The sequence below is a fragment of the Phalangium opilio genome, unplaced genomic scaffold (genome assembly GCF_054372755.1).
Source record: "Phalangium opilio isolate 3A_F unplaced genomic scaffold, DU_Popi_V2 ptg000101l_1, whole genome shotgun sequence".
Taxonomy (NCBI): Eukaryota; Metazoa; Arthropoda; class Arachnida; order Opiliones; family Phalangiidae; genus Phalangium; species Phalangium opilio.
In genome coordinates, this window is record NW_028324204.1 from 3,180,808 (window position 1) to 3,197,352 (window position 16,545).

General features: G+C 39.2%; 1 protein-coding gene across 1 annotated transcript; it reads right to left on the reverse strand.

Moving 5' to 3' along the window:
• Positions 1 to 1,261: 1,261 nt before the first annotated feature.
• On the reverse strand, positions 1,262 to 2,954 carry LOC149630966 (uncharacterized). The gene is made up of 5 exons (XM_089851160.1): positions 2,447 to 2,954; positions 2,207 to 2,381; positions 2,078 to 2,141; positions 1,495 to 2,015; positions 1,262 to 1,439 (listed from the first exon to the last, which is right to left on the reverse strand). Exons 1-5 carry the CDS (start codon positions 2,643 to 2,645, stop codon positions 1,262 to 1,264), a joined length of 1,137 nt encoding a protein of 378 aa, XP_089707286.1. The 5' UTR covers positions 2,646 to 2,954.
• Between the last annotated feature and the right edge of the window lie 13,591 nt (positions 2,955 to 16,545).

Consider the following 16,545-nt stretch of genomic DNA (forward strand, 5'->3'; position numbering starts at 1 on the left):
GTAAGTAAGTTACCTAAGAAAAGGTTTCACCTTTAATAATGAACGTTTTTGATAGGGTACAAACTCTGTTGTACTCATGGCTGTTGTTGACGCCGAGTACAAGTTTCTAGCAGTTGATATTGGTGGTTTTGGCTCTCATTCTGATGGCGGAATTTTCAAAGCGTCAACAATTGGTACTGCACTTCAAAATAAAACCCTTCGCTTGCCACCTCCGTCACAATTACCCAGAAGTGATATTACCGCACCTTATGTATTTGTTGGCGATGAAGCCTTTCAGCTGCTAGAAAACTTTTTGAGGCCATATCCCTCAAAGGAATTAACTTCTAGATCTAGAGTGTTCAATTACCGTCTGAGTAGAGCCAGGTAAAGTGTTCATGGACGGTAGATATAGATAATATGTGCTACTTTGCAATATCATACCGTTCAATAAATGTTTTTGACATTTAGCATAATTAAAACGTGCAGTCATATATTTAAGACCTTTATGCATTATGTTACAGACGTTGCAGCGAAAATGCCTTCGGCATTTTGGGCGCAAGGTGGAGGATCTTCCATCGAACCATAGCCCTGGCCCCAGACAATGTGGACAGAGTCATAAAAGCCACAGTTGTACTGCACAACTTTCTACTCTCGAAGGAAAAACACCTACGGAAGTGTCAAAAGGTGTATTGCCCCCCTGGATTCGCTGATTTTACAGACAGTCTTGGAACGTATAGATATGGTTCTTGGAATGAAGAGCCTGATAACGCCTTCTTTAATATGCAAGGCACAAGTGCGAGAAATTCTACTGACGTGGCTAAAAGAACCAGACAACTTTACACGGATTATTTTTGGTCAGAGCAAGGTGCAGTCCCTTGGCAATGGGATATGCCTGGTGTTTCTCAAGAAACTGACTGAACGTCCAATAGTGTTCTGGATTATGTAGTCCTAAATATATGTACTATTCAATACTTCAAGAATGTGCTTTTGTATAAAATAAATTCCGCGCCATTATTGATTTTTTTTAATGAACATCAAACACCATGTTCACGGAGAAGAACAGGTGATTGTTATTGTTGTTAATAGTTAGTAGTCTTAATTAACAAATACTTCTCAAAATAACCTACTAGAAACCATGGAAATGTCACTAATAAAGTAAAATTTTAAATAGTTGCAAACATAACAAAAGGTGTTAATTCAAATTGTTTATTAAATGGATAAATGTGTGAATATCACAGACATACAATAAATGAGCTCATGAAATAGTAATCAACAGTTTGTTTCAGAATGTGTGTGTTTTGTCAATATATCTATCCACCACCTCTAATATGTCCCTCTCACAACTTCTTTTATCTTCTTCAGCCACCAGGTTTAACAAATGAGCCAAGTATTTACAATATTTTTCAGCTCTTCCTTCGACATTTTTCTCACATTTGTGAGCTATTGAGGCACCTATGAAACTGTAAATAAACGTGTATACAAGTTGAAGCCTGCTGCAGTTCTTGTTTAACAGACCTGTCTATTTTGCTTATTTCTTCGGTAATGTCTTCGTCCATCTCATCAACGTCAAGCGTCCGTGTTCTCTTTTTTGAAGGCTTCGCAGTTGATGCTCTTGTCGGCCTTTTTGAACTTTCTACATCTATATGAATGCCATGTGACGTAGATGGAATGGCGGTTGACGTGGATGGAATGGTGGTTGACGTGGATGGAATAGAGGTAGACGTGGATGGAATAGAGGTAGACGTGGATGGAATGGAGGTAGACGTGGATGGAATGGTGGTAGACGTGGATGGAATGGAGGTAGACGTGGATGGAATGGTGGTTGACGTAGATGGAATGGTGGTTGACGTTGATGGAATGGAGGTAGCCGTGAAAGGGCATGCATTCGAGGTAGTAGTTGAAGTGTGAGCAATTGTAGTTGAAGGAAACGCTTCTCCGCTGGTAGTTTCGATGTCAGGACGATTAGGGAGCAAGTCTTCGTCTTCATTTATCGTTTGTGCCACCTCTGCTATCTCTTTACCAATTGCACTTAATAACTAAAGATATGTATGTAATATTGCTCCGTAATTAACACTCTCGTGCACCACATTATATTTACTTGATTTGCTTCATTCTCATCACCTACATCATCTTGTGTTCCACATTCAAGGTTGGAGATTGTACTAATTGAAACATTTGGGTTACGTTAATACATAGCAAATACTTCGATTATCAATGAAAAACATACTCTCTTCTTGCCACAACATCCTTTAAAAAGAGCATTTGCCTGAAAAACGGCCATTTGACCAAATTAACATCTTTCTCCTCTATGTACTCTTGACCGGATTTCTTTTGACTGATGGCATAGTAATTAACCCTGAACTGATCCTTTAGGTATTTCCACATGGCTTTAACGTCTTTTACTGAAACCATATTTACCATTTGTTAATTGAGTTTACGGACTATAATTATGATTTGTTTTACTTACCAGACATTGCCATATGCCCACCAATCTCCTCCCATTTCAATGCAACTACATTTCTATCCCTGTAATCATTGTTGGTTTTATCCCACAACATTGGATAGCTCATCATCATGTTTATAAGAAATTCTTTTTTTTCTACATCTTTCTGTTTTAACGATAATCTATAAGCCTTGTCCTTTTGTTTTTGTTCCTTTAACGACATTCTCGGACCTAATAAAGTTTCCACAAATGTAGGCAGACGTAAACAATAACCAGACGACTTTTGGTACTTTTCAATTATTGGCCGTCAAACTCACGTGACTCTTTGCGACAAGCAAACACGAGCTGAAAAATCTACCACGGCAGATCGGAGCTTATTCGGAAAACCCGCTTCATCTATGAGCAACAAGCGCGACTTAAAAAGTTCTCGCTTGTTTGTAAACGGTACGCCTAGGGAACGCAAACCCCGATACGCCTCATCTCTCAGCTTTACGCTTCGACTTTTTCCATTTCTCGCGCACATGTAAACGAGCCTTTAGTAGTTAATTTATAGTACCGCTTTCCAACAAACATCCAAGTGCTCTTCTCTCAGTTGCTGACAAAACCAAATCATGGTGGAAATGCCATGCTTAATCTGTGATACACGCAACTGACTTGGAACTCTTACCTAATATGGTTTAATATATATAAATAAAAGGATTTTTTTCATTCCTAAACTTGTAAATAATGTAAATTCAATGCTTATAGTGTACACAATATTTAGTATATCCATGATAAAAATTCTAATGACAATATTGCCTACGTGTTAAATATCACTTCTGGGAACATATTTGGTATTATTACTCTTAGTTATTTTTTACCTACTATTAATGGGGGGAAAACAAAGACTATACAACCCAGCCTATATAGCTATATATATGTTCTTTGGGCAGCCCCTTGATTTCGCTTCATCCGCAATACATTGGTGCCGTGCGTGTTAAACATTTCTACAGGCGTTTGGTCTAAAAGAGCTGGAATTAGGCCAGATTTCTGGGACGTTTTTCTCGGCGTCCCTTTGCAGTTACAAAACGAAACTTTCCCAGAATTATTATTGGTTTAGAGTTTAGATATGTTCCGACTTTCAAGTCATTTCAGGTGGGGGAAGACAGTCTACTCCGAGGTTTAATCGGCCTATTTTGCCTATCTTTAGCATTATGGAGCGAAACATAAAATGACCTCAACTCGTAGATTCTTGAGATTTATTGCCTCTTTTTTCAACTAAACGATGAAGATCCAAGCCACGTAGAATACGCATGTAGAAACACAGCAGCAGCGAACAAAAGTTTTTTAACATTAGCTGGCCCAAAATCCTATGGGCCGTTGCCCTTATTCTTTACGCTAGTAATGGAAAAGTTGCGGAATTATATATTATTTCAAAAGTCGCAGATTAATCCAGAATTGGAAATCATAAGTTTAAAACGAGGGAAATCTGGGAGGGGGGGCAAAGTCCGAACAAACATTAAATTTCAAATTATCAATTTCCGTGTTTCTTTAAATTTTAGAGGACTTGGAGTGTTGCTCTTAAAAACAAATTTGCCCATTCAAGAATGCCTCTTAAACATATTCCAAAAATAATGGAAATGACTCGGAGGCACAGCCTGCACTATAAAAATAAAGCATCCGATTTTGATAGGCCTAATCACCGCAGTAAAGATGATGAAAACCCAAAATTGAAACGCTTAAGTCCTGTGGTAAATTTATTTCTTGTATTATTTTATGCTGTTCATTCTCAATACTTATAAACATTGTTTTAGGTTTTTTCTCATATTGGAGAAGACCAGGACAGCATTGATGTTCATTTAGCTGTATTAGCTAAAGAAGTTAATAAATTAAATCCAAATGAAGCCCTCATGGAGGATAAGCTACTCAGGAGCGAAACATAAAATGACCTCAACCCGTAGATTCTTGAGATTTATTGCCTCTTTTTTCAACAAAACGATGGAGATCCAAGCCACGTAGAATTCGCATGTAGAAACACCGCAGCAGCGAACAAAAGTTTTTTAACACTAGCTCGCCCAAAATCCTATGGGCCGTTGCACTTATTCATGACGTTTTCTCATACATGTCTTTGACATTTTCTTCCCGTACATATTTCCCTTTACTTGGTCTAATATTGGAAAAGCTTTCAATGATTGTCAAATTAGTTTTTAAATAATCCTTGGATTTATTTAGTCTAATATTTGGTTCATTGTCCTATCACAAACTGGCTATAGTTTTACGTTTAAAACATACAAATCCTGATGATGCGCATAGCAAGCGATCTTTGAGGAATGGGTACCTTTGCACCAACTGCAAACAAACATTGTCGTAATCCGCTGAGGTCGGATACCTGAATACAAAATTAAGAAAGTGCAATTTATGAACTTAAAAATTGTTTTTGTAAATCTTACCAAGCACAATATTTGCCCATATCTTCAAAAAGCAAATTAATGATTTGTGTGCGGTATTTCCTTGTGAAAACAATCCTATTCTTAGTACTAACTAACTCCATGAGAAATGGTGTTAAATTCGGTATTTTATACGTAAGTGGGAGACATTCACGAGTGCTGGCACTGGTACCCTCTGTGCTTTTATCCACATCCATCTGGTCCACACCTTGATCCAATCCCATATTCTCCAAGCTGATTAAGAAAAAGAAAAATGACAGTGCAAAAGGATAATTTTGAATTAATTGTTAAATATTACCATGTTTGCTGTTTGGCTTGCGTTTCTTCAATTTAATTGGCTTCCGGTATTATTTTTAATTTTGACAAAGTAGCCGGCATTGCTGAGCTTTTGTAGTTAGCCCAGTGTTCGAAATCCTTATTATAGACTTGTATTGTTTTAATTTTAGATATTTTAAATAATTTAGCTAATTCTAATTTTAAATTTTCTAAATCTGTGTTGTCTTGGCATGTATAAAGTTCGATCTCTTCGCCACAAGTAACATTATAATTAAAGGTATCCATCTTTTAGAGAGTACAAAACTATTAATAAGCGAGACCTTATGCTTCATCACTATAACATCCTGGTAGTTAAGTTTGTAAGATTGAAGTGGAAAATTGTCTATCTCTTGGCCTGGTAAAAATACCCGCCATTTACTTTGTTCCTTAATTAAGTAACAATTATGATGCTTAACATACTCAGAACAGTAAGTTTCTCTTCCGGCAATACGCCATTTCCCCTCAATTTCAAGAATAAAATATATTTTTACATAGATAGGAACACCATTTTCACCCATTTCGACAGGGAACAAATATCCTGCTTTGTACTACGGTAGTAACTCGTGTACCAACGTAATCAATTAGAATTTGATCTTTTAATCCTTGGGGTAACTGATCAAAGCCTACTTTATTAGATTTCACATAGTTGTCGTTTTCCAACCCACTATTACCACATTGCTCCCAGCATTGCAAAAGTTGGTGTCGTTTTGTTAATGTTGAACATATATTTCTGAAATTGCGAGAGACGCTGACTATATTCTTGAAATATTGGTGCTTTGCTTCTAAACGCATACACCATAACTAAACTAGAGGTCCATACTTTTCAATTAATCGGGGATAATGAATCATGTAATGAACTTTCGGTGTGAAGTTAGCATTAGGCAAAGCTCTTAAACTATCGTAAAAATCTAAAATTATTTCATAAAGATGTGGTAACCAATCCGAATCGATAACTGGGGCTGTTATTATCTCTCCAATTTCAATTAAAGTTAGAAGAGCTTCCCAACAGTCATCCCCACAATCAATGTATGACCCAAACAACAAAGGAAAGAAGTACAAAAGACACTTTTTTTGGGAAGCGGTACCAACAATGCTATCACTTTCAGAATTTAAAACTTGTTTAGTTATTATTACGCATTTGTCTTTTATAACTAAATCTTTGTACTGAAAATCTTGAATGACCGAGTTTAATTTGTCTAAAGATAATTTTTTTCATTTATCAAGTGGTTTTTAACTAATTTTAATACTAGTGGGGCAACCCCCTCTAAAAAATCGTGCATAATATCGGGAGGCAATGATTCGGTAACTTTGAAATTAGGAAGTACACTAAAGGGCGATGGTCCGTTAACTCCGTATATAGAGCGATTTGACGCGTCCAATAAAATGGCATCCAAATGGTACTTGTGCGTTTCTTCAGCCCGGATTATCAGGTCATTTTCATCGAAACAATTTCTTATTTTTTCCTTTTTAATCATACAGTGACGACAAATTCTAACCCCCGAAAAGCACTGTGAAAACCCACCTATACCATGACTGGATAAATTATCACCTGAAATAGTTGCAACGGTTCCCTTGATTGTTTTGCTGTTAACGGTAATTCCATCCATTTCTAAGCTCTCCAAATCGTCAAGTAGTGGCTTTAAAATTTTCGCGTATCCATATTTCTTGATAAAGGGATATCTAACCGCTAGAGCTAGTTTAATAAAACTTAATTTGCTCCTGTATTTTGGATTAATATTTCCAACATAATAATACACTAACGTAGTTTTGTGCTTGCCTCTTTTCGAGCCTAACGGATTAACTAATTCCACTTCATCTAAGTAAAAATGAAGACGAATACTTTCTGAATCTTTGCCGAAAAGCGGGTGATTAAAGTCACTCAAAAACCTGTCATTTTGATCAACGTTTCTTTTTAAAAACTCCCCCCAAACATCGGAATGAGAAAAAAACGTTTTTAAAACTTCGTTGATAGGCACATAACTAACGGTGTCCTTCAAAATTTTTCCATTCACCCTCCTCGTGCCAAGAACATAATCAATTGGCTCAATCAGATTTAAATTTTCTTTGCAATATTTATGTAAAAAGTATTCACTTTTTATAACATTAAATAGTGACTGTTTTATGCTGAATTACGGCACTGCCCCATCCTCTCTACCTAATCTTAAGCAAGCCTCTATGCACCCGGACACCAAGTTTAGCACGCTGTTGGAAATACTAGTTGTTATTGATATGGGGAGCTTATGTTTTTCTCTGATCTCTAGCATCATTTATGCTGCATTTCTTTCAATGCTTTCCAATTGGGAAATATCCGACTCACTATCTGACTCACTTCCTGATTCTGAGCTCTGTGACTCATTAAGGTCTACATTTGGTCCATCATCAGAAATATTGTCATTTACTGCTTCAACAGCTTCATTAAACTCATTTGTGGCAGATTCTATTTCTAGTTGAATTCATTGTCCTTTCTTAACGTGAATTCTATACAAATGGGATCGCCGAGACTCAAAATTATTAAAAACGTGGGTACACGAGACAATTGCGCAACGGAAAACGCGATTTGGCTCATGACTGTGTAGTAATCTTGTGTGTTTCAACCATGCAAGGAAGGTGTACCTTTTCACCAAGCAGAAGGAACATGTATAACTAACCATATTTATTAAGCTATTATTTATTATATAAATAATTGTTTATTTATTTATAAATCCTTAATCCTAACCATTAAACTGTATATAAAAAGATGGTAAAGCTATTTTAAGTACTATGTTGATAATAATCTGAAATAATTATTTTAAATCTTTTAAAAATATTTCGAAATTTTATAATTTTCACTAAAGTTACCAGAGAAAGTTTCCTCCCCCATCTTTAAGCACTAGCTTCAATACAATGTTGTTACTGTTAGAGCAAACACATTCAAAAGAGAGAATACCTGCAGGCTGCAGGTGTACACCCGTGACGGCGCGATTTACTTGAACCTAACTCTTAACCTATTGAAGACGCTGACAAAAGAAAAGGGGAAAGCAAATTTTTAAGAAGAAGAAGAAAAAAAACCCTTGGACAGCATTCATGGAATTATACCGAAGTTTTTTACACGAGGCCTCCACTATTTGTGCCTAAAAAAACTAGAGTAGGCCTAGATGTTTTAAAGCTATAATGGGTTCAATAAGTGTTTTAAACAGAACCGATTAAACACATATCAATTATTTATAACTAAGGTTCGTAGATGAGACCTCTTTTAAACCAAATAATTTAATATATAAGTTAATTGGATGTGTTCACTGTGAATACAAGACTATTAACTAATATGATTTTTTACAGAACCAGTTTAACACAAACCAATAATTTAAAATTAACTGTGTATCAGACTTTTTCAAATCATTTATTTAACACCGATTAACTTCATACGACCACAACTTAACGATGATTCTAAAAATCTTAATAATCGATTTTGGAAACAATCTAATCACACAGACTAATTCACTTTGGTTTTTCAAGACAATTTTTGGTTTATGTAAAAAAAACTCTTAATTACCAGGATATTAAATAAAAATAGTTCTTACTTGAATTTTAGGCGATATCCTATTCCGTAATACCGTTCAGGACTCGGTGACCAACACAGGTTAACTGATAATCTTTAAAATGATTCCCGCAACCGTAAACTTTACGACTACAGACCGCATTGATAAATTTTGTTAAGGAATAGGCCTACCGAGCGCATTGAGGAAATTTTTTTACGAAGTCATGAACACCTTTTATCCGCGCGTACCAGGGGCTTGAAATAGGGTTGGATATAGTAAGGGGCTTTCCCCCCCCCCTTTGTTTTAAGGTAAGGTGAGAAAAACAAGGGGGTATTCATACTGGGGGGACGAAGTAAAGATTCCATTAAAGTTGGAAAGATTCAAAAACAGGTTGAACGTCATCTATTGGTTTGAATGAACCAAAATGTGGCTTAGTCAATTTTGAACGTTAGCATTCAAACTTGAAGGCGTATTGAACACATATTTCTAAGAGTGTTGCACCACTTATCTCCAATAATCGATAACATATAACGTCGTACCCACAAAAAGCGCACAATGACGAAAAAAGATAACAGGAGAAGCCGAAGTGTAAATAGTAGTGTACTAAGTGTCTCAACTCACTTATCACTGGCATGCTTATGCCAGTAAATAATCGAGTTGAGACACTTAGTACAGAATTGTATGCATTAAACTTTATAAAAAACGACAAGTTCAGATCATTCTATAGTTTTCAATAAGTGATTATTCGACAGTTTTTATTTCAAATTATTCGTTAGTTGAATTTCCGCTTGAAAAAACATCTTCTTCGTTTAACGAAGCTTTAAATCGTGTGTTGTCTACACCAACCTTTTCAACTCCATCACAAAGAGTGTTTGGGTGGTAAATTGAAATGTCCTCGGTTTTTTTTAGTTCACGACTCAACGCCACCAGCAACCACATCAAACATTTCTTCATTACTTGAAAATTAAGAAAGGAATAGAATATTAATTTTTAAACTTTGACGGTGTTAAAAGGCGTATCTAAAAGTGTGAGCTTGAAATTACTATTTCCAAACATTGTACTTTATGAATGGTTTGACAATATATAATATTCAAACAAAACATCTATCGCCACCAAAATTACTTACGAAAGAGCTTGATTTGAGTTCATCTGCCTTGTCAATTTCATCAGTAATTCCAGACCTATTTAAGGAAACGGAGCTCTCAGTAAAAATTATCATGGCGCAAGACTTATCGAAAGGAGTGGAATCATTTGGTATTACATGCGACTTTTGGAAGTCAAGGTCAGATGAGCCCAAAAATCTTCGCTTTGTCGTGTGTATCGTTCAACCAATCCCACACTGGCGACAACTTGAAACAAAGTTTGTACGAAACGCTAGAAAACTATGGAATAGATTTCTTAAATAAGAATGTCACCATTTAAGCCTTAACTGATAATGCCCCAAATGTGAACTCAGGAATTTTGAAAACTGGTTTCAAAGGAGTCCCGTGTTTTTCGCACACTTTATAACTTGTTGTTGAAGATTCCTTAAAAGAGTTCAAGAAGTAAAACATCGCTGACACCGAATCCATTTTAAAAAAATGCCGAGCCATCGTTGAGCATTTCAACCATAGCCATCCAGCCATGCGAGTTCTTTCTAAAGCTCAAGAAAAATCCGGTCTCCCTAAGAAAAAACTCGTACAAGATGTTGCAACACGATGGAATAGTACGCATAGACAATCTAACCTCTGCCGAGTGGAACTCTGTAGCGAAGCTGGTCTTAATCTCATCGCCATTTGAGGAAGCAACGAGAGATCTATCAGGCGACCAGTACCCTACAATGTCAATGGTGTACCCTAAGCTATTCGGTATTTTCCCTTTCAACCGAATTCCCAATGGACCGAAATCCCATTCGACCGAATATCCCGCAATGATTTTTAGATTTCTAGCCCAAATGGCTATATTCCCGATGGACCGAAATCCCATTCGTCCGAATATGCCCGTAAACAGTACATCAATATAACTTGAAACACTCATGCCGTCAGCTATTCGGTGGTGTAGTGGATACGGTGTTGGACTGCGAAGCGATAGATTGTTAGTTCGAATCTCCGAAAGGTATGTCAATAAGATAAGAAATAAATGTTTCGTGATACTAATTAAAACGCTCATTTTCATTCCTTTCAAGGCAAGGGATATTTAGAAATAAGAATGAAATTGTGCATACAATGAACTGGTTTGGTTAGGCGAGGTTAGGTTAGGTTCACCGTAGTTAAAACGTAGTTAAAATAAGTGCAATAACACATTTTCAACTCACATTCATTTCAACAAAAATAAGTTGGATGAGGTGAAAAATATATTTGATGCAAAACCACACACTAGGTCTTCTTCCAGTTGAGTAAAAGTTTGGTCCAGTGGGACTATATTATATATAAAATCGCACCTTTTGGCTACGTTCGATCGAATGGGACACCACAAAAATTCCTTCTGTCGAATGGGAATTCGGTTCAATGCGACCAAAGCCACTATTCTGCCTTCAGAAGGAACTAGAAAAATGGGCTCTCATCGATATGCGAAAATTTTTGCACTAAAAATTAAATCTCGTTTCCCGAACTACCAAAGTACACTGGTTTACCAAATGGCAATGTTGCTCGATCCCAGATTCAAGACTATTCTTCTGGAGACATACGAAAGGACTGTTTTCACAGTCTTACTGAGATCTCAGGTTGATAAATTTGTTCAAAGACGGTCAGAAGAATGAAATCAACAAGGTAATGCAGAGAATGATCCTCATCAAAGTACATCCGAAAACACGTCTGAGAGTGCCAAAAAAATCAATTTATGGGATGAATGAAAATCGAAAGCTGCTTCTCCAGTTCAAGCCAAACACCTCTCAAACGACGAGATAAGTAAATATTTAGAAGAGCCCATCATTTCTGTCAGAAATGCCAATGTGAACAAGTGGTGGAAAGTAAACGAAGTTAGGTTTTCATTGGTAGTGTGCGTTGCAAGGCAGTTCCTCTCTGCGCCTGCATCTTCGGCAAGCAGTGAAAGGATGTTTTCCTCAGGAGGTAACATCTTAACTACAAGCCGAGAAAACTTAAAAGAGGAACATTTCGAGCAACTAGTCTTTCTGCATGAAAACCTTCAAAAGGTTCTAAGAAAGGGCTAGTGGGCAAATTCACGAACTTTAATACAGAAAGTTCGCAAATTTGACTGTCAACTTTTTAGTCATTTCATTTCTTTTAAAACTCGAGTCATAATGTTTAAAATATTATAATACCCAAATGTATCTGACAGCGGAGGCAATTCTTTAACTTATCACTTACGATAACTAGCTTAAAAAGTTACAGAATTGCCCCCACTGTCAAAAAAATTCTATTAAGTTTAAAATTTAAATAGTACCAAGATTTGTATTATTTTTGTGATCCATTATTGCCGTTTGGACGTCAGGATTTTAAGAGAAGGGTGCCTAAGGTACAGGGAGATTTTTGAGAAGATTGCGGACGTTAACCCTTTTACCACTGCCGTGACAATTGCCGAGCTCTGCAACGCCATTTTCCGGAAGGACCACTTAGCGCCAAATTCAATTGGAATTGTTCCACCTCACGGCTATAGAATGAAAGACCCTCAATCTAAAGTACCATCGAGTGGTTGAGGTGGGAAGCCCATATGCGCGGGGTCATTATTAAGTCGGCTTTTAACGGTTCGGAACCTAATATTTTGAACATTAAAGTTGACGGGCTTCTTGTAGACGATCTTGGCGCAGATCAAAAGGTCGTCTACCAATTCCAAGGTTGTTTTGGGCACGCTTGTAGAACCTGTTTCCCGGTAAACAGAGACCTGGTTTTGCACGGTGACGTCACCCTAACTTTGCACTCCCGCTATACTGAGACTTTGAACTGTAATAAGAGGCTTAGGGAGCTGGGCTATAGGGTAATTGAAATGTGGGAATGCGTATTCCACAAATTGAGGGAACAAAAGCCCGAAATTAACACCTTTCTATCTTCCATCCATTTCTAAATCGAAGCGTGGGAACCACTTAACCCCCGTAACGCACTTTTCGGGGGAGTACCTCCGCTCTGTGTCTTCATCACAAGGTTAAGCCGGGAGAGGAGATTCGATATGTCGACGTCACTAGTGTAACAAATACGGCAAACTACCTTACGGCCACCCTACGATCTTGATAGACAACTTCCCACCCATTAACGAGATTGAAGGATTTATAAAACTGGATATCCTGCCCTCTCGTAACCTCTTCTACCCCGTTTTACCCCAAAAGTTCGGGGGAAATTGTGCTTTGCCCTGTGTCAGCTGTGCGCTGAAAACAAATATCAGGGGGATTGCACACATTCCGACGAGGAAAGAGTTATTAGGGGGACGTTTGTGGTGGACGAAGTCCATTTAGCGGTTAGAAAGGGTTACGTGGTTGTTAAAATCCACGAAGCCTGGTCGTACAAAATATCTCAGTACGACCCCGTAACTAAATCAGGCGGGATTTTTAACAATTAAGTCAACTGCTTTCTGAAGCTAAAACAGGAAAGTAGCGGATGGCATTCTGACGTAGTAGCCCAAGCGCAGAAAGATCAATACGTAGCCGAGTACTACAAAAAGGAAGGGGTAAAACTTGATCTCTGTATCATCTTAATACATTAGTTACGTAGCGTTATTCTTCCCAGGCCTACCCTTTTTGTTTGATCTCCTGCTCAACAAACTTCAGATGGGCATCGCACCGTGCACGGGGTGAATTCTATAACTGTTTCGTACTAAATCCTCAGCAATCAACTCCCTAACCTCTTTTTGGGGTGAGACAAAAATCCACAAGCGCGCCTTGGCAAATAGTTTAACGCAAATAGACTAATGATGAGGGAACTATTTATCGCGTATATGATTTGGTTTAGTAACCTTGCTCCAAATGTTACGATCTTGGCAAGAATGACGTTACACTTGCCCCGCTTTGTGGTGGTACACTTCTCTCGAAGAGAAGTATTATATACTTCTGTTACTATGAATCGTAGATGTAAAACAAGGTAAGTACGATACTTTCGTGTTACGTACTAAAAAGCTTAGACAAAGTACAAGTTACATTAAGTGTTGGTCAAGTCAAAATCACGCAAATTAGTTTATGAAGTAGCGCGAAACAAGTCGTAGCGGCAAATAATGTTTCGAAAACCGCCTAGATAATGTTGCGCACCAGAATGATAACCGATGAAATCGGTAAGAAAGCCATTCAAAGACTGTAGAACCATAATTTTGTAAAACTATAATACACATTTAATGTCTTTTCGCATATATCTAACTTCTTCCCGTATTAATTCGGAGGCTAATTATTTGCGCTCTAGCTAGCGCTTAATTAACATTAATTGAACTCGATTCAACGCCTTTATTGATAAAATACAAATAATTTTTAAGGAACAAAGTTAATTTTCAATTTGTTCTATCCTTTATTAATTACCGTTCACTAATTAAAAGCTTCATAAGTTATTAAATGGTAAGTTTGAAGCCAGTCAGACAAGAAATTGATGTCAACGGAAAGAGAGATCAAATTTCCAGAGCTAAAACTAATTTCTTTTTTCGGAAAATAAAACTTGAACTTTTCAAAACAATTTTTAAAAAATACTAGCCTTTGAGCAATTGATTTGAAACTTTTTCACATTAATTTAAACGCTAATTAAAAGTATTTGCGCAAGTTTCAGGCCAATCGAATTTCTGGTTTCGAAGATTCCTTCAGATGATAGTTCTCCATTTTCAATAGAGGGAACAAAATTTAGTTAGTATTATGAATTTAGACAGTATCATTAATCTAATTTGAGTTTATTAACGTCCCGGTTGGCTTCGTCGCTCTCATTTCCTCGTCATTCCGGCGCTTATTCTTAATACTCGTGTAATCGCGCGCTTTCCACTGATACCCGGAAACACACGACTACGTAATTTCAGTTAATCCAATGTATTTATTAACATATAAATCCGGTTAAATTATATATACAATCCGTTAGTAAACAATAAATATACAGTCTGTTAAATAACATTTAAATAAGTAAAAAAAGTCAATGATTATCTGATTCCGACGCCGGTACTCCTCCAACTGCCCTGATTCCCGGGCTACCTTTGAATGTATCCCCTCGGGCCTCCGGGGATCAGCCAATCCGGGGTTCGAGCAGACGACTGGTCCAAGGTACAGCTTTCTGGGCCGTCTAGCGGGGATCTCTGGTGTCAGTTTTAGGTTGCTCCACCTGGTGGTGAACCCCTGTAACGGGCTTCCCGTTACATCCTCCCCTGGCTCTCGAAGTTGGGGACGCAAGCTAGATGGGGTGTATCTTTTTCCCCCCCTTGCTTTGGCTTCCCGCTCGCGTTTTTAACTTCACACACGCTAGCTTGGGTCCTCATCGATGCGGAGTATCACACCTCCTCGGTGGTGAGAGCTGGTTAACCACTACGTTGTGTGGGCTAAGCGGATACGCGCCCTTCCCAAGCCAAGGTGTTGAGGCATCGTGCCGAGGGCTGCATGGTACTGGGGAAGTAAAACTTCGGTATCGCTAACGATCCCCTCGGGGCACCGGGCGACACCCCGTTGTATCTAGCCTTCCACCCGGGTGGGGGACTACCGGGTGGTGACCTTTTACTTGCCCCCTTACTCGTGGGATTCCCATGGATAAATTAAATCAAAACAACTCTAACACTACCAAACCTACGGTGCAGGGGTCTGCTCAAGGCAGAACCCACACTGATACCACTTCACAAGGGCTTGTATCCAGCGATACTCGTGACGATTTATCGGTGCGTGTGTCTGGCAAGCCCTCGAAAAGTACCTTGCGTCGTCGTCTCAAACGACGGATTGCTCGGCAAAAGGTCAAATCGGGGTCTGAAACGGTCTCCACCGCCGCTGGGGGTGCGATGGCTCGTGACAACCCAATGAAGAGGCCCAGAGCGGAGGATTCGACTCCCTCACCAAGTACCTCGCAGGCGGCGTCGAAAAAGGCTAAGTCCTATAGTGACGCCGCCAGCTCAGAAAAGATGGCCATTGTCAAAAAAGGCTATCCGACGGCGGTCATCACGGAGGAAGACGTGGGCCCAATTCAGAAGGCGATTCTAAGGGCGCTGGATGGGATACCTTCGGGGAGCCCTCTACCGCGCCTTGCGAACTTTAGCCTGACGACCGGGGCCCTAGTATACTCCTGTGAGGATTCGTTCACTGGGCAATGGTTGAAGGACAACTTAGCCTACTCGGTGGTGGGGGATGCGGTGCTCTCAGTAATGAGAGCTAGCGAACTCCCTAAGCCGTTTAAGGTAATGTTCCGCACCAAGGACCAGATCACCAAGGAGCCGGCGGTGCTGTTTCGGCGCCTAAAGGTCCTTAATGCAGGTTTTGCCACTGAACGCTGGAAATGTATCCGGACGTACGTGGACAGGGCCGTACGGTACTGGGTACTGCTAATTGATGGCTCCTCATTGGAAGCCATTAAGAATGCTGGTTTCGTGGGCTATACTGGAGTGGACAAGGGTTCCTTCAAACTCCTTCAGAACACGGAAACCACTAAAACCACTGTAGCCGAGTCTGCGGCGGGGGGTGGGACTAGCGAGATGGGGGATCTCGCGGAGGAGCTCTCTGGTGTCGCTCTAGGCACAGAGGGGGAGGGGGGGGGGTGGCTCATTCGGAAGTCTGTTCTTCCATGGATGAGTCCACCCTACTGGAAGAATCGGATGGGACCCTTCGGGGTTCAGCCGATGAGCGTCCTAGTGGTCCTGGTGAGGGGGAGGATCTTGGGACTGGGAGCTCGCCTGTCGGGGGGGGAGGTGCCATTAGCCCTCTCGGGACCGATGAGGTGTAGCTAGGTCCCTTCTGAACCCCTCTCTTAGGGACCATGGGGACGCTACGTGCAATTCAAATCAA